The 25,192-nt window shown below is 49.6% G+C and overlaps 2 protein-coding genes across 9 annotated transcripts in view; one reads left to right on the top strand and one right to left on the bottom strand.

Annotated features, from left to right (window-relative positions):
* Positions 1-65: 65 nt before the first annotated feature.
* On the bottom strand, positions 66-11,753 carry CCDC40 (coiled-coil domain 40 molecular ruler complex subunit). Of its 2 annotated transcripts, none has more exons than XM_062010884.1 (18): positions 11,632-11,753; positions 10,051-10,213; positions 9,715-9,896; positions 9,117-9,200; positions 8,809-9,028; positions 7,996-8,153; positions 7,056-7,178; positions 6,581-6,702; positions 5,618-5,861; positions 5,328-5,510; positions 4,813-5,058; positions 3,916-4,129; positions 3,217-3,386; positions 3,002-3,093; positions 2,334-2,454; positions 1,499-1,687; positions 1,102-1,260; positions 66-388 (listed from the first exon to the last, which is right to left on the bottom strand). In XM_062010884.1, the coding sequence occupies exons 1-18, from the start codon at positions 11,728-11,730 to the stop codon at positions 143-145; spliced, it is 3,015 nt and encodes a 1,004-aa protein (XP_061866868.1). In that variant the 5' UTR covers positions 11,731-11,753; the 3' UTR covers positions 66-142. The 2 variants fall into 2 exon arrangements, with proteins under 2 accessions (XP_061866868.1, XP_061866869.1); XM_062010885.1 differs by lacking the exon at positions 11,632-11,753 and adding an exon at positions 10,590-10,653.
* A 333-nt stretch (positions 11,754-12,086) lies between these two features.
* The window catches only part of TBC1D16 (TBC1 domain family member 16), a 28,931-nt gene continuing 15,825 nt past the window's right edge, over positions 12,087-25,192 (top strand). For 2 of the 7 annotated variants that reach the window (XM_062010927.1, XM_062010921.1), the window contains exons 1-4: positions 12,324-12,461; positions 17,003-17,155; positions 18,836-19,071; positions 20,102-20,732. In XM_062010927.1, coding sequence (XP_061866911.1) covers positions 18,894-19,071; positions 20,102-20,732 — 809 coding nt within the window. In that variant the 5' untranslated portion in view covers positions 12,324-12,461; positions 17,003-17,155; positions 18,836-18,893. Of the gene's footprint in view, positions 12,159-12,323; positions 12,462-12,510; positions 12,621-17,002; positions 17,160-18,835; positions 19,072-20,101; positions 20,733-25,192 lie in introns of those variants that run through there. The other 5 variants (XM_062010928.1, XM_062010926.1, XM_062010922.1 and 2 more) reach the window with 5 other exon arrangements.

Genomic DNA, 25,192 nt, shown 5'->3' with positions numbered 1-25,192 from the left:
AAAGACAAAAAGAAACAAAGACAAGAACGTGCCGCAGCTTTAATAACCGTTACACTCAACGCGTGTTTATTTTGTAATGTTTCTTTATTTACAACGCCTGCAGCAGAACGTGTGTGGGGAGGGGGTTTGGTCCGTGCTCGTGTCAGGGGCCCTGCGAGCCCAGCCTGGCCTCCAGGCAGTGCCTGAGCCACTGCAGAGCCCCGCGGTGCTGGGGCTGCTCCTGCTGGATGCGGTGCACAATGGCACACACGGCACAGAGCCGGGCCCACAGTTGCTGCTGCTTCTTGCCCTGCGTCTCCTCGCTGCGGCAGAGGGGCAGGTACCTGCCCTCCTTCAGCGCCTGCAGGTGCTTCTGGCGGGTCTGGTGGGCCACAATGTCCAGCAGGTTCTGAGGAGGAAAGGCATTGACAGCTGACTGAGCACTGAAAGGAACTGCGAAAGGGACAGAACTCATGTCACAGGTACTGCAACCATCACACTTTGCAAGGGAAGGGCTGCTTAAGGACAGTGCCATGGAAACAGCCAAGCAGTAGCCCCACTCTGAGTGTAGGGGTACAGTCATAGAACCGTTTAGGTTAACAAGACATTTATCATCAAGTCCAACTGTAAACCTACCACTGTCAAGTCCACCACAAACCCATGGCCCTCAGTGCCACATCTACACATCAATATTCCATCAATCAGAGAGATAGCCACACCCTGCCAGGACAGAGTTTCACCAACTTGAAAGTGTCACAGGAGCTCATCTGAGACCTTGAGCCAGCTCCCCAATCTGTTACACACTTATGAGCAGCCAGCTAGTGCTCACAGAGAGCTGCTCTTACTATTTCCAAGGCACAAACTATGTTGGACTCAATAAATTTAAAGGTCTTTTCCAACCTAAACTAGTCTCTGATGTCCTTCAGGTGAGTGCTGCCTCACTAAGGGTACAACTGCAGCATCGATTCAGGACCACTACGGGCCCTCCAAACTCCCCATTTTAGTGTTGCTAAAATCCCAGAGGGAGCACAGCCAGGATGGGTGAGACAGAGAAGGGGAGCTGGCAATGGAAGCAAGAGCAGGTTGTGTTTGGCTTCCCTCTGAGGGAGCAGCAGTGCTCACCCATTGTTTCACGTTCCCAAGAGCTTCGATGTCTGACAGGAGGCTGTCAGCCTCAGCCTGCAGCCTCAGCAACTGGTGCTGCTGTTGGGACAGGGTGGCACTGAGGGCTGTGTGGCTGCTCTCCAGCTCCAGGGTGGTTGTTTTGCAGTCTCGAACGTTCTAGTAAATGGGAGAGAAGGAAATGACAGACTCTGGTTCTTCCGTGCCGCTGCATTCCCGGTCATCTTCCCACAGCTCCTTTACTGGGGTTGTTTTGGATGTTTCTCAGGGAGTTTCCCCAGCCCCCCCCCTGTGCAGTGCTGTACGTGTGCAGGGTCTGTACCCACACCCCCTGTGTCGGTGCCAAGCGTGTGCTGCTGCTCATTACAACTCTTGCAGCCCCATGCTGCTTGTTCACCTTCTGGCTTTCACTGATCCTCTTCACCAGCTCCTGTTTCTTGTGCTGGAAGTTGCTCCTGCTGATGTGTTTCTTATCAGCTCTGTTCTGAGCCTCTGCTCGGAGCACTATCACCTCTCGACGAGAAACGGACGCCTCCATGTCCCGGATCAGCCTCTCCTGCTGCCTCCTCAGCTGCCCGTAGCGGAGCTGCCGTTTGTCAAGACACAAACCCAGCACATGGTTACGAGTGGCACCTGGCTGAAGTCTTCTGTGTGGCACATCCCGTCAACATAAACCAGACGCTTGTGACACGTGGGTGCTGGCAAGCCAAATTTGCTCTAAATCCAAACCAGGTTTGCCCTGAGTGGATCTGGAAGGCAGAGGGTTGTAATCTTCCAAATGGCTCACTGGAACTCATTAGCAACAGCAAAAGCAGAGGAGCAGAAGCATCCCAAGAATGGAAGGGCAGAGCTGCTTTGCCAGAAGACAGCAGGCTTCCCTAACCAGTGATTGAGATGGTGCAATGGTTCATAATCCACATTTCTTTGCTTATAAATTGGGTCACAGGACAAAGAACAAGTCACAGACACTGCCTGGTAAGCAGATCTCTCAGGTGTGTGTGGATGCTGCTGCAGCCTGGCCCATGGCACACACGAGGAACACACACAGTGCACAGGCTGGATGTGGTTACCTCAGTCTGGCTACAGGGTGGTAGGATTCCCAGCACTGTATGGACATGGAGATCCTACTTCTCAGGCCTGTTTCTCATCTCCTGTCCTGTGTCTCCACAACTCCAAAGCTGCATTTGCTGTGTGCAGCTTCCCCTCCTCAGCCCCCTTCCCCAGCAGCTCACCTGCATCCTGTGAATCTCTGTTCTCATGGCTCGGATCTCGCCTTGTCCCGCCTCAGACTCCACCACTGCACACATCTCTCTTGTCAGCTGAATCTTCTTCTCCCAGAGCATGATTTGATGCCTTCAGTGACAGAAAGGGAAAGCAGTGCCCTGGATGGTGCCTGTGCACCCCTGGCAGCACACTCACTCCCCAGATCATTCTGAACTCAAGGCAGAAACAGAGGACTTGCAAAAGTGACACATAAAAGGGCAGCACCAGAGCAGTGTGGAATCAGATGGCAAGCTCCACAACTTAGAATATGGCAAGACAAAGGTAAAAACAGCATGGCCAGACTGACAGGGACCCCAGTGAAATACCCAGGGCAACAAGTTCACCCCATGACACTGGCAGAGGAGGTGGCACACAGGGCCCTCCCATACAGACCTTGGCAACACCCAGCACAAGCATGCTGGGTGTTAAAGCCAGCATCCCCTCAGCTCTTGCTGGATCCAGAGATGGCTAAAGCACTGTTCAGCTCCTGTGTTTCAAAGAGTCATTTCTCCTTTCCTTGTATCCAAGGAGGACAGAAGCACATTTGCTGGTGCAGTTTGGTGACCAGAGAGGAAAGGTAATGACACAGATACACAAGTTCAAAGACTGTGGCACAAAGCAAGTGTCTGGTACCTACTCTGCTTCCACCAAGCTGTTGAGGAGTCTCTCCTTCTCCTCAGTCAACTGACTGTGCCTCTCCTGCATCTCAAGTGATTCTTTTTCTGCTGCCTAGAGTAGGGAAGCATAAAGCAATGCAACATTGTCAGACTGAGAAAGATTTACAGGCCCAGCGTTTGCCTCTGAGCTGCATGAGAGGCTGGGACCTGGAAAAGGGATGTCAGGCCTCTGTACCTTGAGAGAGCACACAAACTCCTTCTCTGTGATGATGTTGCTAAACTGTAGCTCCTCGAAGCTGTTGCTGTTCTTTTTGATCAACACATTTAACTTGACCAAGTCATTTGACATGTTCCTCATGTGACATTCAAGGTCTTTCTGTTCTTTCATTTCCTGCTGAATTTCATCTACAGGTGAACAGAAAATAAAAGTCATCAGATTCCCAGGAGCACTGGGCTGAGCACAGGCAAGGTGTGAGGAACTGCTGTCAGACCAGACCCCCTGCATGCAGAGCCACCTGTCCCACATGCCAGCCAAAACATCCTCCCATGAGCCCAAAAGTCAAACAAGGATTTGGAGGGGACTGCTGGGGAGCTCTTTTCGTTGATTTTGGCCAAGAAAAGTAGGGACACTTCTCATGATGGGGACATTTACCTTCCAACTACTTGCCAACTGATTTGTGTGACGTGTGTGGCCACTCAGGGTTCCACTGTCTCAGTTAAGATAGTTATAGGAAATAAGGACATGCAAAGCAGCAGAAGGTGCCTGGCTCTTACCCCCATGTACTGAGGCCATTGGCATCACAGCTCCCACACAGACAGGAGCACTGGGGCACCCTTTGGTGAAGGTCTGGCACCACCTCATCTGCCAGCCTCCACTCCTTCTTCCCTGCATTCCTGGAAGGGCATTTTCAGGGAGGGCTGGGGAACGACTCACTTTCAGTTCGCATTTTCTTCTGCTGCAGGATTGTGAATTGTTTCTTCAACATGTCCAAGGAGGCCACTTGTTCCTCCCGGTCGTGTGTCAACTTAACCATGTCCTTCTGCAGACTCAGCCAGTACTTCTGGAGAGTCATCACCTCTGAATTACATTCTTCTATCTGCTTGGTCAGCCTGTTGATCTCAATTTCCAGTGGTCCCAATTCTTGCCCCTGTAGGAGGGCGAGTTTTGGGATTAATCAGGCAGAAGCTGCTGGAACACTTGTTTACAGAATCAATGCAGCTGCTGAGATGCCTTCTAAATATTTCAGTTCTACTGTTATTGTCTCAGTTGCACACTTTCTGCATCCATTTCCCAAGAGATGGATGGGACTAAGCATTCCTGACCTCACAGGAATAAATGTGACAGGAGCTCGAAGGGCTCTCAGGCTCTGTGGTGACAGGGCCTCCTCAGCTCTTACAACAGGTGCCTGTGGACACTCAAAGTCTGAGGCATATAGTCCAATATACAATCATTTTCACACTGGTATCTGTAAGGCGTTATGGATCACAGCACCAGGGACAGCCCTGGGTGTGGTCTGAACGAGGGCCAACCATCAAGCAACTTCAACCAATCTGCCTGCCCTGTTCTCCCCTCCTCAGTCTCTGCAGATTGTATAATCAGATGCTATTTACTCCCAGAGTGTTGATGTTGTTCAACATTTTCATCAGGTGCAGACAACTCCCTGCAGAAAGGTGTGCTGGGCACACCCTCATTTCACAATTCCCTAATGCCAGATGTTAGCTAGTGCAAGTACTACCCAGCACTTACATAGTTCTGTTATCAAGGGCATCTGTGGTCACTACAAAGAATAAAATCAAGTTTGGGGTTGAAACATAAACCTGTTGTACATACCCCCTGCTGAGAAAGGAGCATCTCCAGCCTCTTGCTGTACTGCCTGATGACCTTCCGCTTGTTCTCAATCAGGACACTCCACTTTGCAATCTCACTTTCTCTGTGGCTCATCAGATCCTGGACAGTTTTTATCTCCTTGTCCAGCTCACAAAGTGATTTTTGGAGATTTGTCAGCCTGCAGTTGGTATGAGTCACGTTCAGAACAACCTTGGCCATATCATTCTCAACCTTGGAAATATGCAGCTCCTAGGAATAGCGACAGACAGAACACAAATTACTGTCACCACCAGAGACCCATTTGTGAAGTAGAGAAAGAATCATGTTACATGTCAGGCAGTTCTGGCCAAACTCTCACAGGCATCAGAATCCTGTAAGAAGATCACCAGAAGAACCAAATAGGGGCCACAAACTCAGCAGACTTGAAAACCAGAGTGAAGCTGCTGACCAAACCCACTTGAGAAACACTGCTCTGGGCAGTCTCTCCCCTGCCCTCCCCAGTGGAAGAGACACTGTACCAGATCTGCTTTTCTGCTCTGAAGTTTTGCAGCTAGTTGTGAGAAGTGCTTTGTGGCCTTGATGGACATCATCTTATCCTGAAGCTTTGCCATGATTTCATTCTCCATCTGCTCTTTGGCATTAGTTGTTTTGTCTATATCCTTATTGATGGCCAGCAACTCTTTCAGATGAGCAGCCTGATCCTAAAGAGTAGGGAAGACAGAGGCAGGATCACTACAGCTGTTTGGGGAGGGGTATTAAACAGTTGTGGCAAATTCAAAAGCATTCTTCTTCCATGGGCTCTTCTCACCATCTTGGTGCTGCTCAGGGCCTGCTCTGTCTCATGGAGAACACGAGCATAGGTGGCACATTCAACCTTCAAGGCCTCCTGCCTTGAAAGGCACTGGACAACCAGCTTCTTTGTCCTGCTGGCATCGTTCTGTGAACGGCTCAGGATGGTGACAAGCAACTCATTCTTCTCCTCCTCTTTCCTGATCGACTTCTGACAGCCACAGATGTCTGTTTCCAGGGACCTGAGGTCATGTCTGTACTTGCTGGAGAGGCAATGGAGATGAAAAATCATCACATGCTGAACAGTCATCTACAAATTCCCCTTTTCAAACACACTATTGCAGCAACAAGTGAATGAGAAGGAAGATCTTTGTAAAGGCTGGTGTGCTGTCACAGTGCAGAGTCATCAGAAGATGGATGGAGACATTAAGATTTAAAAGGAAATGTATGTAGGAAAATTCCTTCTTTCTTTCTTTCAGCCCTATCCCCACCCTGCCATTCTTACCAAGATGCCACTGCATAAAAGTATAGTTTCCTCTCAGAGAGTCAGGCAAGTTTTAAGACTCCAGACCAAATAATCACTTCCTTTGGCAACAACGGGAAGGTTTTCCTGAGTATTTCTAAAGGCACCACAAAACCCTAACCAAAAGTGATAGATAAATCCTTCCTGATGTCTGTCTCTTTGGACTGAGAGATGTTGCAAAGTGAAGGAACTCTTTTAAAGGAATAAAATACAAATAGAAAAACTCTCAGCAGCTTTGGAACCCCCACAGATCCCACGGGAGAGACGTGTTTTGGATAAATAAAACAGTTACAAAGAACTGTGCTTCTGATCCTTTGTGCTTTGGAGCAGAAAACCTGTTGTGCCTGACATACCCTGCACATCCAGTAGTGAACTTGACAGAAGACATATTGGCATTTTAGAATCCCTCCTGTCCAAATTATTTGAGGTCTCTCCCTAGGCTGTTGTCAAACACCATACCTCAGCAACTCTTGTGTGGCAACATAGGCCTCATCTCTTTGCTTCGTTCCAGCCAAGCTACTGTTCCAGTAGTTCATCAATCGCTTTTTCTCCATGTTAACAGCATGCACCTCCATACAAGCCTGGGGAAGAGGAGTGGGTAAACAGGATCTATTACACTGCAATATTATTTTCCTGGCTGTAATATACTGGGCAGGAACAGCTTCAACTGACACATGTCTGGTTTATTGTCACACCAGACCACAAAGCATAGGTCTGCAAGGAAAAAGTGGTGAGAAGGTGGAGAAGTGATTTACAGGCAATGCTTAAAGTCAGAGGGAAAACAAACAAAAAAGGGAGAAGTCTTCATTGCTCTAAAGAGGAAGGAACCACACAGCTCTGGCCTAGACTGTGCACACCACGTGAGCACGAGCCAAAGGGGTCAGTCCTTCCAGAGGGAAAGGTTAACCAGAAGTGAAAAAAATCACCCTCCTACCTCATTTACTGCATGACGAGTTGTCTTTGTGTCCTCTGCCTGGGCCACAAACTGAGCTTCAAGCAGAGCAATCTGCTCCTGCAGCTCGAAGGCTTTCCTTGTCAAGCGGTCAAGCAGAAGATCCTAAAGAGTCAGGGCCAAACGGCGCAGGATGAGCAACACCATCTCAGTCTTAAGCAACTATGTCCTACAAGGATAACACAGGCTACAAAAGGAATGAAACTGGTAACTGGGTTAGACTGAGTTCCTGCTGAAATTTTCCCATGGATATACAAGTGACTCATGACTGCAGCAGTGACAACTTCCAGGGGAATTAAACCTTCTCTGCTGGTTTTTTAATGACTCCATTTGTAGTAGGAAATTGGTATTTCAGTAGTGAAGCAGCACCTTGTTCCTGTCAGCATGGATTTTACTGTGCCACCTCTCCAGCAGCTGGGAATCTTACTCATTTATGGCTTTAAATCTTTTATTAGGGAGGGGAAAGTCTAGATGCAGTCGATTTGAGCTGTTAGCATGCAATCCTGCATTAACCATCAGTGTGTGTCCTGCAGCAAGCAGGAGGCAGCAGAGGGAGCTCCAGCACACACTGGCCCCGGCTGGTTTCAAACTTCACTTCTCATTGTGAAACTCACTGTCACTCAGAATCATTCTCAAGACTTTGACATATGATACTTCATTATCCTTCTGTCCCCACACTCCCTTTGCTTGAGTGAAGAGTGATTTGCTATTGCAAGGCTTGTCCAAAGCCTTTGGGCGGTATATGCCTCTATCCTCACAGTGGCCTGTGGGTTTGGGGGGTTTTGGAGAAAAATATCCTCACACATCTTTCATGATTCAGTCACTACAGCCTTCCTGCTGACAAAGCAGCACCTTCTCCAACACCCACCACTAACTGTCATCTTTATTTATTCTATATAAAGAAGCCAGTTTTACTTGATACCTGTTTCTTCTTTTCCACCTCAGCCTGGGCTTTCTCTGCCTCTGCCTTCTTTGTTGATTGCTTCATTAGTAGAATATTATGATGCATATCTTGGTCCATATTCTGCATGTAGAAGAGGTGCAAGGCCAAGTTTTCAACCTGGGTCTGCATTGCAGAAACTGGAAACAGGAGGAAAAATATTTACAGAGAAGTATGTTTGCAGGACACACCTTAAACACAGATAAAAGAAATATAGAAGCACTCAAAGCAAAACCCCAACACACAGAGAGCAGGTAAATCAGCCTCCCCCTGAAAGGAGAATCTAGATCTGCTTTGGAACACAGCTACAAATCTTGGTAAGCAGTTCCTTGATCTTCAGCATACAGAATCCCAGGAAATCAAAGAAGGGACCCCAAGAGATTGTGAATGAGTCGAGTCCATTTATTTGGTAGGAACAGGCTGCCACAGCGATGCTGCTCTCATGTTCCTGGCTGCCCCTAAGGACCTATGACCCCTGCAATCCCACTTCACCCTTACAAAGACTCAGGCAAACAAAATAGGCCGATGGGATTGTTCCTGCTGCTAAGAACAGAACTCCCTACTTGCCAGGGAACGGCTTTAATTGCATTCCTAAAGACCTAAAGAAGTGTGATGGAGCAACATGGTCTTGGAAACAACAGGAATTGTGTGGCCACCAGGAATAGCTGGGATACTTTTCAGTGAGTGCATCATTCCTGGTGCATCTTACTGTATTTTCCAAGGCCTGACATACCCAAACCCATTTCTCCACGTAGTACAGGAATTAGGAAACACTGCAAGGCGTGTGACAGGCACCTCTCTTGCGTTCATCATCTGTGCTGTGGCACATTTCCTTGTAGGTCAGCCTGAGGCCCTGCAGTTCCTCCTCCAGCTGCCACCGCGCTGTGGCTGCCTCGGAACAGCGGCCGTGGCTCCTCTGCAGCTCCTGCTGCAGCCTGGCCAGCTGCTGCTGAGCTCCATAAAGAGTCACCCCCTGCTCTTCTCTCTGTCCTTTGCTCCTCTTTGTTGCTGTCCTCTGCAAATACAAGAGGAGATCACCTATCTCCCCTCAGCTTGTACAGGGGCTGCCTGCTGTGGGAAGGCAAAGAAGGAATGCTGGATACCAGTTCCTGAAGCTCTAGGTTCACTTTTTCTATCTGCTTAGTAAGGTAATTCTTCAGGGCAGACTGGAATCTCCTCATCAGAGGCTGTAAAGAAATAGGATATTGATAAGTGTTAACATATTTGTGTAAATAAATGATGAAGAAACCTTACTGCCACTCCCACAATTAAATGAAACATTTTCTTTCCTGGCACAGACACTTGCATTTGTATTTCAGCTGCAGTCACTGCAGCAAGGGAGGAGAAATTTACAGTGAGTATTTCTTGACATCAGAAAGCAACCACTGAGAATATCTGAAAGCCTGAAACTTATCAAAAAACCTACATCTGAGCACCCATCCACTCCCTCTTGCTGTGAGTACTTCTCTCTCAGGAAGAGCATCAGATGTACTCACTGCATTGCTTGCTTTGCACCTGCACCTCTGGGGCTAATCTCGAGGGAGCAGACACATTTGGGAGTCAGTACCTTGGCAAAAGCCATTTTTAAACACATAGTTTCAGCACAGAGCTGAGCCACTGCTTCCAATGCACCTCACAAATACACTTTACACAAATACAAATACCAAGTCTGCAAAGAAGGAAGATTTGAGCCCTTCTCACATGTTCTGGATCCAGGACAACCAGTGCTGTTTCCTCCACATTTTTTTCACTTCTTCCACTTATTTTCTGCTCCTCAGCTCCACCCTGCTGGCATTCCTTCTCCCTTCTTTGGTCACTAGTAAGCTGACCCAATTGCTCAAAGGTGGACTTGGGAGAGAGACAAATCAGTTCTTCAGTGTCACCTGGACCCCATCCCCCCAAAAAAGATAAAGAAAAGGGCTTAGGTTTTGTTCTGTCTCCAGCTGGATTAACAATAAACAGAAAGGGAGAAAACTAGAAACTGTGTTTGATAGATGGCATTGAGTATGGTGTTGTGAATACGGGAGCCAGTGATACCTGACCCTGTGCTCAGTGCTGCTGACGGTGTGGGCAGCTGCAGAGGAGCTCCTGGAGGAAGGGAAGGGTGTCCTTGGTCTGTTGCTGCCTGCCCCATGTCACCCAATTCAGCCAGAGAGCTGTCTACTTCCACCTCATTCAAGAAAGCCTTGGGAGGTTTTCCCTGAAAGATAAAATCCATCAGCTGAAGCAGCTTTCATTCTAACTCTGCTTGCCCCTAAAAATCTGCTTATTTTCATCATCACAAGACATAAACAATGCGACAAAGAATCAAGAAGAGGGCTTTGTTCCAAAATCAGCACCCAGATATACTGGCAAAGCTGTGTCACTCCTGATAAAACACTCTTTACACATAGAGCACAACTCCAGTTTTGCCAGAGCTTTTGTACACTTTGTGCTTGACCAAGGAGCTTCTCTCTGTTTCAGTTCTGATTGGGTTTGTGTTTGCAGCAATAAAACTGCACCAGGAGCACGTGAAGTTACAAATACTGGTCATGCATTCTGTGAATAAGATTCTATATACTATTATAGTGTCTCACTTCTGCAGAACCAAAGAGCTCTGTAGCTCCACAGCCTCCTCCTTCTGCTGGGGGAAACATCTCTTCTTGGTCCTGAAGAGGAACAGGCTTTTCCTCTTCATTTTCATTCCTGCTCTCTGCCTCCATTCCCTACCACACAGCAGAGGGGGAAAGCAGAACAGCAGCATTACCACGGGTTGTGTGCTTTGTTTCATGTTAATGCTGCAGCATGGTAGCAACAGCTGCTTGTCACAGGGTGCAGAAGCTCAGTTTAGAAGGCTAATCTCATTCACAAAAAGGGTCATCCAGCTATCAATAAGACACTAGAGATCCTGGCCAAAATTCTACACAACACTAAATTTCACACATTTCCAGCTCTCATCTGTTTTTTTAAATGTCCTCAGAGATGTACTAAGGCCTGACAGCTTGCACCACATGGAGACAAACTGTTCTCTGATTTCTTTTAAAAAAGACACTATTCTGTTACACACCATCATCTGCCAAGTTCAAATATTGTGAGGTACCAAAGGAGAGAAAAAGAAGTTACCACCAAGGAACCTCCAAAAAAGAGCCAGAGTACAGGCTCCTATGAAATGTAACGCCCACAGCAGATATGTGCTGTGAAAGAACTTCAGGGTGCTGCAGACACACAGGATAGGAACTAAAGTTACTTTTTAGTCGAATTACAGAATCGTTTCAGCTGGAAGAGACCTTTAAGGTCATGAGTCCAGCCTTTGTCCCAGCTATCAACCACTAGACCATTTCCCTGACTGCACCATCCACTTGTCTATTAAACCCCTCCAGGGACGGTGACTCCAGCACCTCCCTGGGCAGCCCGTTCCAAGGCCTGACAACCCTTTCAGGAAAGAAACTCCTCCTCGGATCCAGCCTGAACCTCCCCTGGCGCAACTTGAGGCCGTTTCTTCTTGCTCTACGCAGGGCAAGGCTGCAATAACCGCCCGCTTGTTTCACTTCTTCCTACGCAAACTGCTTTCACGAGGACTCGTCTCCATTGGGGACAAACGGGAAGGCGCTGCCCTGGGACCGCGTCAAAGGGAATCACCTCCATGGCAAGAGGCGACGGACCTCTGACCACATCCCGCCCAGCGGGGCCCAGTTCCCCCTCAGACCCCTCTGCTGAGGCACCGCCGGGCTCCTCCATGGCGCTTGGGCTGGGGCCGGCCAGTGCCTGCAACCACAGCGTCCTGCAGAAGGGAAAGCGAGAGACGCGCGGATCCCGCCGCTCCCGGGCCGCTCCTGGGCCGCTCCTGGGCCGTTCCTGGGCCGCCCCTGGGCCGCGGGACCGGGCTCCGGGACGGCTCCGGTGGGGCCAGGCCGCGGCGCAGCGCGTGCTCACCCGCCGCCCGTTGCCAGGCGACGCGTCAACAGCCGGTCACGTGAGCGCCGAGGGCCGCACCACCTCAGCCCTCGAGGTGGGGGGGGACTCCCGGGCCGCACCACCTCAGCCCGTGAGCGGGGGTCGTGGGGGGGTGTGGGGGGGAGCCGGGGCCGCACGAGCTCGGGCCGCTGTGCCGCAGCCCGCCGGCTCCCGGCCGCCATGGCCGCGCCAGCCCCGCTGCGGGCCCGCAGGTAACGGCGGCGACGGCCGGAGCCCGGGCGGGGGTGTGCCGGGGCGCGCGAACCGCTCTCCGCCCTTCCTCCGCGGAGGCGGCCGCGCCTGAGGCGGCTGCGGGGCAGCCCCGGGTCACGCCGGCGGCGGGCGGGGCCGCGGGGCGGGGACACCCCCGCCGGGCCGGGCCGGGCCGCGCCGTGCCGAGCCCGCTGGTAGCGGCCCCCGCGCGGGGCCCGGTGTGGGAGCGGTGTGTGGGAGCCCGCCCGAGGCCGCTCCGCTCCGTCCAGTCGCCAGAACTTTCCCCGAGTTCGCCTTTGCCGGTAAAAGCGCCGGAGCCGCGCGGGGCGTCGCGTCGAGCGGCGTGTAACGGCCACCGGGGCGGCGGGGCCGGGCCGGGACCGGGCTCCAGGCGTTGCGGCCGCCCCTGCCCACCCGCGGCCCCGGCCCGGCCGCTCTTCACGCGGGACGCTGTCACACGGGTTCGTTCCTCGGGAGCGGGTACCCGCGTGTCCCGCCCGGCAGCCTGCAGACGCATCCATGTTTCCATCCCTCTCTTTGTCTTCCCGTTCCGCACTTTGTCGGCGCCGGAGCCCCCGCGGCCGTCGGGGCTGACAGAAAGAGGAAAACGAAGCAGTTCTCAAACTTTACCGTTCACTGTTTTGGGGTGGCCCCGTGCTGCTCAGAATGGGGTTGTGATTCCCTTACTTTTGGTGAGGTGGTCTCGTCTCAAATTACCCCAGCATCTACCTCTTCATTTGCTGAGGTCTGTTATCAGTGGAGACGTGAAGATGGATGGTCGGGATCCTTGGCCATTATTTGATGCACGGCCTTCGGGTGCTCCAGGGCAGGGGTTACCGCTTGATCTATTGCTCACTGCGCTGCTGATGCTCTGTGAAATAACTCTGCTTCTTCCTCCCAGAGATCTGCCTGTCTCTTTTGTTCTCGGACTAGTAGCTTGTCATTCGAAGGTATTCTGTTCTTAGTTGCCACTCTGAATAGGAAGTAGTAAAAATGGAAGATCTTTTAAGAAAAATAGTGGGAATGTTTAGACCAGGACAGCTCAAGGGAAGGACTCCAACTGGCTGCTTCTTTTGTTGAAGCCTCCTTTAGGTTTGTAGGCTTAGAGAGGCTCATTCTCGTTCTGTCGATACCTCACCTAAAAGCAGAGAAGTCTCTCAAAGCTGCTTCTCTGGATTTGCTGAATATCTGGGTTTATTCAGTGTGTCTGGCTGCGTGGTTGGTGTGAAACTGGAGAGCTGGGATGGCACAAGGCGTCGCTTTCTCCTGTCTGTGACGGGGTGGAGAGCAAGGAGGATGCTTCATGGTCTTGAAGACACATGGTCTGACTTTGTAATTAGTTCATCAATTCAGCTGTGGAACTGTGTTGCTGAGATTTTTTAGCTGCTGATCTGTAGGGATTTGGCACTATGGGCGTTATCAGGCCATGGCCACAGGACGTTGGAAACAAAAAGCCATAAAAGTGTTGCCTGCTGCACAAGCGCTGTGGTTAAGTAATAAGAAACAATGTTTAATCTTTGGATGGAGGGACATATGGCACAAATAATCTCTCAGCACTAAAGCGTGTGTTGTGGTTTGACTTTCAGCGCTGGAGGGGGGGTAAGATTTTGTTTGCTTTTTTATGCCTAAGCAGGTGTGGCTGGGAGCAGCAGGCAGGCTCTGACGGTAGCAATTCCTTTCCCTTTTTATCTCTGAGTCACCAACTCGCAGTATTTAGTCCACTGTCTCTTTTTTACCTTCTCAGCTGTGATGCATCTGAGCGAAATCTGTTCCCCTGAAGTGACTGGAATTGGAGTTGTGTGAGTGTCAGGATTTCAGTCCTTGCTGGTGGCTGCTGTTCCCTTTCCTTTGCTCTGCACTCTGTGCCACTGCTGCACCAGCAGGTCAGCAATGAAAGACTTTTTGGTGACCTACATAATTCCCCCCATGAAATGGGCTGACTTCAGAATGGCTCCCTATGGTAAACTTTTTTCTTTGATTTGGCTAGGTCATCTTAAATAGCTCCAACTAATAGCTGCTAGTTTTGAAAGCTTTATTTTTTTCCCCTAATGTAAAGGTATTGCAATAGAAAGGGAAGGCCTTTATGAGGGCTCTCATGTACACGTGGAGAAGTGCAGATCAAGTCAGGGACTAGCTGAGAGTTGTACAGAAAATCCAGTCAGAGGACTATAGAGAAGCTGCGAGTCCTGACTCCCAGCCTCCTGTACTCTGTCTCTGGTCACGCTGCTCTCACATGTGCTCTAACCTGTGCTCCAGCTACCAGAGATGGGAAGCCAGAGCTTGCTTTTCCCAAGAGGAAGAAGAGGCAAAGACTTCTGCAGTGTTTGAGACCTCCCTGGTACAGGGAAATATGTAATTTTGAATATAAAGTTTTAAGTTACTAAGGGCCAAAAAAGAAAAATAACAATAAAAAGGCAAGCCTGTTGTATTCTTCCGACTGAAGCATTTGGTGCCTGTGTTTGACAGCTCGTGTTCCTCCTCCATGCCCAGACATGCAGTAGGTCTCGTGTTTCAATCCAGGAGTCTCGTAGCTCTGCTTATTTTGCTTGTGAAGCTGTTAAACTCTTGCACAGCCAGTTTGCCCTTGGAGTTGCAAGACCCGTGGCCTGGCATGAAGCGTTCAGCAGCGTGACTTGTTGGCTGCAGCCAAACTGAAAGCGAGGGCTGGCGTGTGCCCCTGGAGGCTAAACTTAGTTGTGAGAGAAGCTTTGCTGCCCTGTATGCCTGTGAGCTCAGCATGTGCTCAAAGGGCCAGGAGCAATGAGCTGGAGCCCGTGGCAGCCCGTGACAGAGCCCTGCATTGCCCTCCTGCGCCGGGATACAGGAATCCTGTGCAACCGGAGGCAGCAGCATTTGGTCCCGCAGCGTCTGCCAAGGTGAGGGTGGGATCTGCCAAGCCAAACAGGATCTGGTTGTTGATGGGTTTGTGAGAAAGGGGAAGGGCATTGCTCCGGGAGGCGAGCAGCCGGTGTTATTGAGATGCTGCTGGCTGGAACTGGTCAGGCTCTTGTGAAGGGGCTCCTGGGGTGATTTCAGGAGTTGACTCCCCAGCACGTTTCTGAGGTCGTGTGTAGCTGAGAAGTGCTGGCATTGACTGGGAGAGCAGCCAGGGACTTGTAGCTGTAGCAAAGATTTTTAGTGACGACAGTTGATGTGTGGGAGAAGAAAATGTATGTGTGCTTAATAAACATTGGCATTCAGCAAGAGCTTATCAGCTAATTCAGTGCTTCAGCTTCTGGAGAGCTGGGTTGTTTCTGCCACATTGAAAAGAATCCCTTCAGATCAGGGGATGCATAGAAAATTAATATGAAAATTCTCTTTTTTTTTTTGAATGGTGCTAATTTAATGCTGAGTTAGCTGTAGGATGGCTTCGGCCTGTCCTCCCAAGCCTACACAAGAGACAGCAGCAGTATCTGCTTCTCCTTATGCCCCAGGCCCCGGGGACTCTGTGTGCAGAAGTTGTCTCACCCAGAAGAGGGCTCAGAATAGAGTGAATCCTGCAGATCTGGTCCCTTTGTTATTTGCTGGTTTGTGTTGTATGAACCCCTGTCTCTTGGGAAGGAGAGGCCCATTCACAAGCTGTGTTGCAGAAACTTTTGAGGTTGTATGAAAGGCCTGGATGACCTCCAGAGGTTCAGTCCATCATCAGGCCCTACCTGGGGCCAGCTGCCTACCGATTTCTGTGGCCCATCTTTGAAACCCTCCAGTGATGGAAGTGGCCTCATCACATTGCCCTGTTCAGGTTCTCTAAGAAGTACTAAACTGGATATTCCTTGCCACAGTTCAATTGCCCTACTAATCCTGTCCTCAGTGGGCAGCTCTTCCTTTTTTGGCAGTGACAGTTCATGTGTGTGAAGACTTTTAATACATTTCCTTTTCTATAGTCTTCCCTTGGCGAGTCACTTTGTCACTCTCCCTGAAACAGTGCTTTGACTTGCATCTGTTTAATGCAGCAACAAAAGCTACACAGAATTCCCTTGCCTGTGGCAACGAGAAAAGGACTGATGGGAGACCTCCTAATGATATTTATATGGCTAATTGTTTGCAGCATCATGGTGGACTCTCTGTGAGTTCTGATGCATAGCTTCTCTGCAAGACAAATACAACAAGACTAACTATCTAGTTTGGCCAGACACTGTGTTCGTCACCTCCTGTCTTATTTCTGTTTCATGTCCCCCACCTGCAGGGTGTGTGTGCGTTCAGGCAGTGCTGAGGCAGCAGGTGCTCTGCAGGAGCAGAGCAATATTTGCCTTTAAGTTCCTCCTGCTTTCCGAGGAGTAGCTTTTGATCTTTTACCTGTTGCTTGGTTCTTTCTCTGCTAAATAGAAGCTAATTAAAAGCTGTCTCTGTTGGCAGAGAAGTCCTGCACCCTCTGCCTGGATTCCTGAGAGCCCCTGGAGAGCCGCAGTGGGACTTCACACAAGCTCTTGTTTAATACGTGCATCTCCATCTGCTGTCCTTAGTAGGGAATGCTGACTCGTGTTTGCTGAGGAAGCATTGCCTGGTCAACAGCCCCAGCCACCTGGTCCCACCTTCCTCCTTCACATATGCAGGTTTTGCACTTTTAGAGTTTGATAGAAAAACAAAGCTAAAGGTCTGGATATCCAGGCTGGTTTCAGTGTTGACAGCAGCAGGGAACAGCTGCTCTGACTGTGCTGCCTAGGAAATGCTGTGGTAGCAGATGACCCTCCTCAGAGGTACTGGAGGCTTGGGGCCTGTGGTGCTGCACAGGTTGCTCCACCTCGCTGCTTCACACTCCACAATGCTGTGTTGAAATAGCGTGTTGTAATTTGGTGGTGGGAAGGAGGTATTGCAGCAGAGCTTACCCTCTCTGTTCTTGCAGGGTGCAATGAGAAGAAAGGTGACTTGCTCTTTAAATGTGGCCAAGGCAAGTGACTTTCTCCCAGATGTAACCCAGAGCCTGAGACAGTAGTGTGTGTTTTGGTGATCTGGACAAGCATATGGCTCCACTGGTGTTTGGGACTGAGGCATGAAGGTAGGTAGGTGTTGTGTTTGGTGCTAGAAGGAAATGTGTGTGATGGACTTGCAAAGTAATTCTTATCCTACACACTTGCTGGGCACTGTCCTTGGCAGGGCTGAGGCTTCTCTGTCAAGTTCCAGCAGACAGAAATGCAGAAGCTGCTTGTGCTGTGATTCAAGCTGACAAATCTAGTGATTGCCAGTAAAGCCAATAGTTTGTCCTTTGAAGACTCTGCCAGCCACTTTGCAGTCTCATTTACCGTCTTCTGTATGTACAAGCCTGTCAGAATCAGAACAGCTCTTTTCCTTCCCTGCAAGTTTCACTCTGCTCTTTGAGAAATGCTGGTTCCTCTTTGCCCTTTCTGCCTTCTCCCTTCCACGTTTATCCGGAGATACCATTAAAATGTGTGTAAAGAAGTGGGAGCTATTCAGTGTGTGACAATACTTATGTTAGATTCCTAAGTGTTCTTTGCATACAGTGTCCCTGATAGTACAGGGCCAGGGCCTCTCTGCTTTGCTTATTTCTGGCTACCCTGTTGGGTGCTCTGCAGACCAAGCTGTGGGACTTGCCACAATGAACACAGGGAGCTGGTCTCTCTGGACCTGGCAGCTGGTAGTGTGGTGTGTGCTGAGTCAGAATGGCCTGTTCATGAGCAAGTAAGGCCATGTAAATACAAAGGAACAAAAGCAGGTATTTCCTTTCCTTGTGTACTTTTGGCAGAACAGAAGTTGCTGATCCTCTTCTTCCCGCCTGCTTCCCAGCTGGGGACAGCAGCAGCAGGTAGAGTCTGCTCTGCCTTGAATTCTGTTGGGCTGCCTGTGGGATTGCTTTGTCCAAGAACTGCCTGCTGTTTCACCAGTCTTTGTCTTGATATGCATGGTGAATAGTTTACAGCTTGGGTGACCCCTCAGCATTGACTCTAGAGCCCCTCACCAGCAGCCCCGATGAGGAGCACATCTCTTTCACCCACGGAGCTGACTTGGTGGTTAGTTGGGGATCGTACTCCACAGCTACGTACTGACAGATCAAATGTTTGCCAGGGGTTGATATGTCATTCTATTGGAGTCTGCCCTCTCTGTTGAACATGGGTCTCTTGCCACCTATCTCTGGAAGAGTTCTGTTTAACCATCATTACTCAAAAAACGAAACAAAGCCCCAACCCAAACACCTCCAACGCTCAGTGGGATTGTGCCTAAAATTGGTAAGCACAAGATGAGCTTGATCTGATTCATGTTCTTTCCGAGATCAGTGCTTACCGTGGATGAAGCAGCAGCCCTTTGTTTAATGTCATGCTCTGAGCAGTTTTTCTGTGCTGAAAGAATCCTCCAGGGTCTACTCTGACTCTTTGACATCCCCAGGACAGTGATACATTGGGCAGCTCTGCATCCCTGAGCTATTCCCTTAATGGGCAATTTTCAGTGACAATCATTACTTTTCTGTTTCCTCCCCATGGTAACTATTAAATTCTGGAGGTTTGCTGTCCTCATATTTCTTTGTTGCAGAGAAAAACGTCCCAGGATTCTGTACTTCAGCATCTTTGAAATGCAGAGGTGATCTCGCAGATCCAGAGCATTTGGAGGCTCTTGCTTGAGTGGTGGGATTGATGCAGCCATTGATGAGAGATCTCTCCCTTCTCAAACAGTGGTGCTATGCTGTTGTATGTGTGTAACATTATTCTTTCCACCTTCTTGACAGATCTTCTGAATTTGGCTCCTGATTAGAGCTTACAGATGATGGAAACATTTCCTTGGCGATGTCTCTGGGGCGACTCCTTCGACGTGCCTCTTCAAAAGCTTCTGACCTCCTGACCTTGAATCCTGGTGGTGGCAGCAGTTCATCTCCTGTACTGGATGGAGAGATCATCTACTCCAAGAACAATGTCTGTGTCCACCCGCCTGAGCTGCTACAAGGCATCGGGGAGCATCATCCAGGTGATAGGGTGTTGCAGACACAGCTCGCTCTTTTTCTCTCCCCTGGGGTGTGTGTTTGGATCAAATTTGGCATCTTGGTCTCTAAAGAATGAGGAGATGCCTGTGGGGGGACAGGGCAAGGCACCCTTATGGAAGACTAAGGAAAGGCATCCACAGGCTGATCCATCAGCTCTTCTTCTAGTAGGAAAATTGATGGTATTTCTTGTTTCTCTTCTTGTCTAGCAGGGATTTACCTGTTTTAGTAGGTCCTTTTGCATTGCCAGAAGATGGACAGTCCTCATTTGAGGACAGTAACTTGTGTTGCTCTTTCAAATCTGCGTGTTGTTCAGGAAAGCCAGGTCTCATCTTGTAACTGTCGTTGTTAAGAGTGGCCTCAGCAACCACTGGCAGAGGGAAAAGAAAGAAAACCTGATTGTGGCTACATGCTCTGGAGTAAATGAAGATAAATACTACCCTGTGCCTTTATTCTCATCTGTAACTGCACTCTTTCATGTTTTCATCAAAGAGAGCCGTGGCTACTGGCTTAGCTTCACAAAGCTCATTATTCCGAGCACACTGACCCACTCTTCCCTTTCTCTATGTGTGACTTTTTTTCCTATTGGCTTTCCATGGGAATTGTAGCCCTTTAGCTACACTAAGGTAAATAATCTTGAGAAAGAAATGTTTGGCTGGCACTTGCAATTGTTTCCTGAACAAACTGCAGGAGTTTTTCATGTGGCAACACATTTCAGAATTCACTCCGTCCCTGAAGCTTAAGTGTTTGTGTGTCACTTCTGTGTCCTGTTAGGCCAGAGGGAATTTAGGCTGTTCAAAAAGCCATATGCAGGCTTGAAATGATTTGTAAACACTGAATCATGTTGAGGGCTCCACAATTCACTCGGCAGAACTCTGCCCTGGTAAATAGGAGGGTTTGTTTTGCCCGTGTGGGATGGTGGTGAAGTGGGGGAACACGCGAACAGCCAATTTCAGGCTCATGCAGTTTTCCAACAACAAACGCATCATAACCGATTGTTCCTTTGCTCTCCTGAAGGCTACCTGTGCTTGTACATGGAGAAGGATGAGCTGCTGGGGACCACGCTGATCCTCGCCTGGGTGCCGAACTCCCGCATCCAGAGGCAGGATGAGGAAGCCCTGCGCTACATCACCCCTGAGAGCTCCCCTGTGCGCAAGGCTCCCCGCAAGCGCGGCCGCCACACTCAGGGCTGCGGCACTGTCCGTCAGGCTTCCCCCACCGAGCAGAGAGGGGTGGTGATCCTGGAAGGAGAAGACATCCTGACTGTGTCTCAGCTTGTGAAGGATGTGGCTCGCATCAGCTCCCCCTCCTCGGAAGGGGAGAAGCTGTCGCAGTGCTGCCCCGTGGCAGACGGCCCCCTCCGCTCCCCCCAGCCCGCCCGCAGCGACTCAGGGATCCTATCGACAATCAGCTCTCAGGAGGAGCAGAACAGGTCGGAGCTGTCGGTGGAGGGGATGGAGGAAGGTCTGGACTGCAGGCCAGAGCCAGGGGAGGATGAGGGCTCCTTGGAGCTGTCTGCTGATGATGTGAGCAGAGACAGTACTTTTGACTCTGATTCTGATGCCTTCTCTTCCCCCTTCTGCCTCTCTCCCATTAGTGAAGCCCTTGGGAAAAGCAGTAGCTCAGTGTTTCTGGAAAATGAAAGCAGGTGAGTGCATCCTTTTCTCCAGTTTCTGGGCAGATAGCTGGGGTGCTGGCTGCTGAGCTTGGAGATGCTGAAGGAACTTGAGAAGCCTCACAGAAGCATTAAGCTGAATATGCTGTCTTGCTTCAGACACCTGTGCAATTTACAGGAAATTGTTTGCTGGCCAGTTGTGTTTCTGCTCAGTGAACCCTGGCCCTGAACATTCCAGCCTATATATGTACAGCCTTTCAGAGGAACTATCTTAAACCCTGGAAGCTGAGTTACTAAGTTAAAAAGGTCCTTTGTTGATGTAATTAGCTGTGATGAGGAGATGTGCTAGTTACCTCTCGTGGAGAGCCACATCAAAGTGTCTGTCTGACTTCCTCCAAGACGTGGGTGCCTCTCTGCAGGGCACCATGTTGACACCAAGTCTGCATGTATGAGCTTGTTTGGCTGCTGTTCAGAACGTGGTCCCACTTAAGACATATAAATATTCATTCTTACATGTCTAACCTGGATATTTTAGTCAGCACTGGCAATGTGAATGTCAATGCTTCTCAGTGGCATCTGCAGTAAACTGCATGGGGGAAGGAGGGCACTTTGGCAAAGGAGTAACAGCAGGGTTCCCGTGTAACATACTGTGGTGGTATCAGTGTTTCTGGCTCTGCTGGTGCTCTGTGCAGTGGATTGTCATTTCCAGCCTGGGGAGGATGGGTGTGCAGTGCTCATGAAGCTCCACGTGACTGATTTGAAGGATATAGCTCAACTTTGAAACTACACCTGAGATTAGGAAAACAAGTTCTCCTTTGTGCATGTCAGAGATGTGCAGTCTGCAGAAAGGCTTGACATGGGAGGAGCTTTTGCCTCTACTTTCTGGGCTGATCTCTAGCCCAGAGAATGCCAGTAAAGACAAGGTTTATGAAGGAAGTGTTCTGATTGATTGAACTGTCTCTGGATAGTTTAAAACACTTCAGTGCAGTGATCTCAGACTTTGTATCAGCTTTGCATTTGGTATGTGTTCTAGCAGTATGCTTCTAATTAACCACCAGCCCACAGTTTTCTGGCTTGAGCTCTGTGGCAGCTGGGTGGGCAGTGGTTTGAGCAACACCTTGGCCCATCCCATCCCATCCCATCCCATCCCATCCCATCCCACCGCAGCTCTCCTCAGGCTGCACAGGGGCATTACAAAGCATTTGCAGAGTACCCAGGACGGGCCTTTGGTTTCCAGGTTGAGTTGAACGATGTCACTTTGATAGTGACTTGTTTAGCTCTCTGAATAGAATGCCTGACAGCGTTTTTTGACAAGTATTCATAGTGATGTATAAGACTGGAAACTGCATAAATATCACAAAAGACATCTTGGAAAACAATGCACAGAGAGGCCTTTGAGTGGTTAAACATCATTCCTAATAATTGACTTTATTTGTTGGTTCCTAGGCTTTTTGTCCCTTTCTGATTGTTTTGTGGCACTGGGGCTACTGCTTGGGGCTTGAAACTTCATTTGCATATGTCATGTTGGCTTAAAAATTTCTTGGCCTTGGCTTAAACACCAGAAACCCCCCAAACCCGCTGCAGCCAAAGCCTCCCTCTGCTTAAGGTGGGTAATTCTTTCTCCCTGGAAGCAGCACTGACAGTCTGTGTGTGTGACAAGTCCCTGTCACTCTAAAGGAAAGTTTGAGGGGGGCTTATTTGTTTTGTTTTGTTTTTAAAAGTATAATTGCAGTGCTCCTGTGAGTATTTCTGAGCTCCAACAGTAAGATTCTTAAAGGAAAAACGTTTCTGCCTTTCAGTGTGTGGGGTGGAGGGAAGCTGTGGCCTCAGTTCTGGCCCAGTTCACCCACACTCCCTGAGTAAGGGGTTGTTACCCCGCTGCAGTGGTTAGAAGCAGGAGCAGGGAGGGCCTCATTCAGCACAGCTTCAAGACAACTGCTGAAGAGCAGGAGGCTGAACCCAGCCTGGGCTGCAGGGCCGTGTGCCGTGCAGCAGCCGCCGCTGCACAGGGGGCACCCGGCAGCACATGGGCAGCCTTGTGGCTTAACTGTTTTGCAACACTTGGTCTCTGAGCTGCTGCCAGTGTCAGGGAAGGAAGGAAGCAAAGTTTATTGCATCTTCTCTACCTTGTGTGTGAACTGATGCAGCGTGTTGCCAGCGGGCACAGCCCCGACCCCAGCCCGGCTCCCACGAGCCCTCTGCAGGCTTTACTCACTGCCTCCCAGCCTCCTGACAGCTCCAGCACACAGAACCTGCTCCTGCTACGCTTTTCTTTCTTTTTCTGTTTTTAACTCCTCTGGCACCAGTCTGGAAGCCTCAGACAGTGTATGCAGCACTCATAACTTACAGCAGATTAATAAAACAGACCTTTCATTGTCTGGGACTTCAGACTTGAAAAGCTTTTGTCCAATGTGTCCATTCGTTAATGCCAATTTGTTCTTCCCCAAAGAGCCCCGTTGCATGATATCTGCAGGACCTTACAAACTGTTTGAGTTGGAGATTTTGTGTAGAGTACTTTGCAGAAGTTTTGTCAAAAAGGATTCTCTGATTTCCTGTGTTCATCTCAGTATTTGAGGGGGGGGGGTTGTTTCAGAAGTCACTACAAGCGTGAGAACAGCTTCCTTGTTTCTTAAGGGTTGGGTTTTTTTCTGCTGGCTGCTTCCCATATGTGCCAGAATTGGAGTGTGAACAAAGTTTGTGCTGCTGGCAGATTGTTTCAACCCTTTTCCCTCCCTACCCCCCGGTCACTACCTCCTCCCAGCAAAGAGGAACGAATGTTTCTGGTTATTTCCCTCTGCACTGGGGAGTTGTTATAAAGATAACTCTGCTCTTCCCCGTGAGTGTTTCAGAAGCTGAAGCGAGGCATTGCCTGGCTGATCCTGTCCAGCCATCTTTCCCTGCAATTAGATACTATCAGAAATAGAAAAAATGTGACACTGGGGAAGAATGAGAACGATCAGCTGAGATGAGGGCTCAGCAAGCTGCTTGCCAAAACACCCCTATGACAAGGAGTCACAAGTCCCGTGTGCCTCATCGAGCATCCTCTGAGAAGCCAGCCTGTCCTCCTGGGCAGAAAGGAGCCAACAGGGATGTACCAGTGTGTGCAGAAGAGGGACAGCAAGGAAGAGGGAGGTAGGCTTGGAAGCCTTTGAGTTGCACAACGAGTCAAGTCATTTCTAAGTCGACAGCTCGTCTTGTAGAACATAAGGAAATAAAAACGTATCCATTGTTTTGGAGGGTTTTTTTCCCCTCTGTGCTTCACAGTTTGAGAGGCTGCCAGGGATCCCATGCAGCGATCGATGCTTTCCTCCCATTTACACAGCTCCTCAGGCTAGCAGCTATGGGAGTGTCCCATCACCACTCTACACATTTTTGCTTCTCTTTTCAGACGAGCCTGGCATCTCTTCTGTGGAGAGCACTCATCTCTGGTGGAAAGGTGGCTCTGCTCTCTTGGGTTTTCTGTTAACTGTGGAGGCCCCTTTCTGCCCACAGTAGGTGGGTCCTGCAGGGTGTTAGCTAAGGTGGGAAATGCCTGTATTGATAGCAGCTTTGGCATTGGCTGAATCTCTGCAGGAAAGGAGGGACATTGGAAACAAAATCATTCTGTTTCTCCCCTGTCACTGTTGTTTGCTGTCTGTCAGGAAGCATTTGCCTTGTGGTCTGAAGGGCACTCAATCAGGACAACCATACTCTAAGCTTTAGTTTGCTGCTGCCCTGCTAAATTACTCAGCTTCCATTTTCCCCATCAGTAAAGTGAAACTAAAAGCCTTTTGTTACATCCTGGCAACCAAATAGTGTGACACCTCTATAATGTCTTTCAACCAATGCTTCTCAAGTTATTTTAACTGACCATGACATCAGATCTATACCAATCGTTTGCTAAAGCACTTAGTGCTCTGTAAGTGGGGATGGTTTAGTGTTGGGGTTTTGTGCCATGCCACAGTGATTCCCTGGTTAACAGGAGTTTTCCTTAGCAGAGGGAGGTGGGGCTGCTGGAGGCTTCTCACTGTGGCACTGCTGCTGTTACCTGATGAGCACCAGACAAAAATGCTGAAGAGCAGATACTGGCCTTGATTCCTTCAGTAACTTCAGGGTGGGATGTTGGTCGATACAGTCAGCGTGTGGACCTGGGGCCTTGGAGGTGCAGTTGTACGAACGGAGCTTGGGGCAACATCTGGCTCTGCGAAGTGCCCTGCAGGTGGTGGCAGAAACAGCAGCTCACGCTTCTGCAGCACCTGCTGCAAAGGACAAGCAGCAGCCAGGTGACCAGTGTGGTCAGGGAAGGAAAGTGTGCTGAAGGAAAGGTCTTTCATAAGGTGATAACTTTGGCAGCCAGTAATAAAAATAAGGAAACATTTTCATAATGGACCTGGAAGATGGTGCAGTTCTTGCATCCTTCAGCGGACATGGCTTCGCAGAACTGCTACAGACAGTCAGGGCAACGTACACAACACAAGGAAAAACTCCCTTGGCCTCGTGGTTGATGCAATTTT

The sequence above is a fragment of the Colius striatus genome, chromosome 18 (assembly GCF_028858725.1).
Source record: "Colius striatus isolate bColStr4 chromosome 18, bColStr4.1.hap1, whole genome shotgun sequence".
Classification (NCBI taxonomy): domain Eukaryota; kingdom Metazoa; phylum Chordata; class Aves; order Coliiformes; family Coliidae; genus Colius; species Colius striatus.
Note: the sequence above shows the minus strand (reverse complement) of the source record. Positions and strands in the feature narration are given on the sequence as shown.

Bases quoted from the DNA above. Each gene is read 5' to 3' on its own strand.
- CCDC40 (XM_062010884.1), bottom strand. From the start codon at position 11,730: ATGGAGGAGCCCGGCGGTGCCTCAGCAGAGGGGTCTGAGGGGGAACTG. The intron at 6,703-7,055 runs GTAGGAGGGTGA...CCTCTTCCCCAG, and splicing joins CTCGTCATGCAGTAAATGAG to GCTTGTATGGAGGTGCATGC. The intron at 3,387-3,915 runs GTGAGTCGTTCC...GTTCACCTGTAG, and splicing joins GAAGAAAATGCGAACTGAAA to ATGAAATTCAGCAGGAAATG.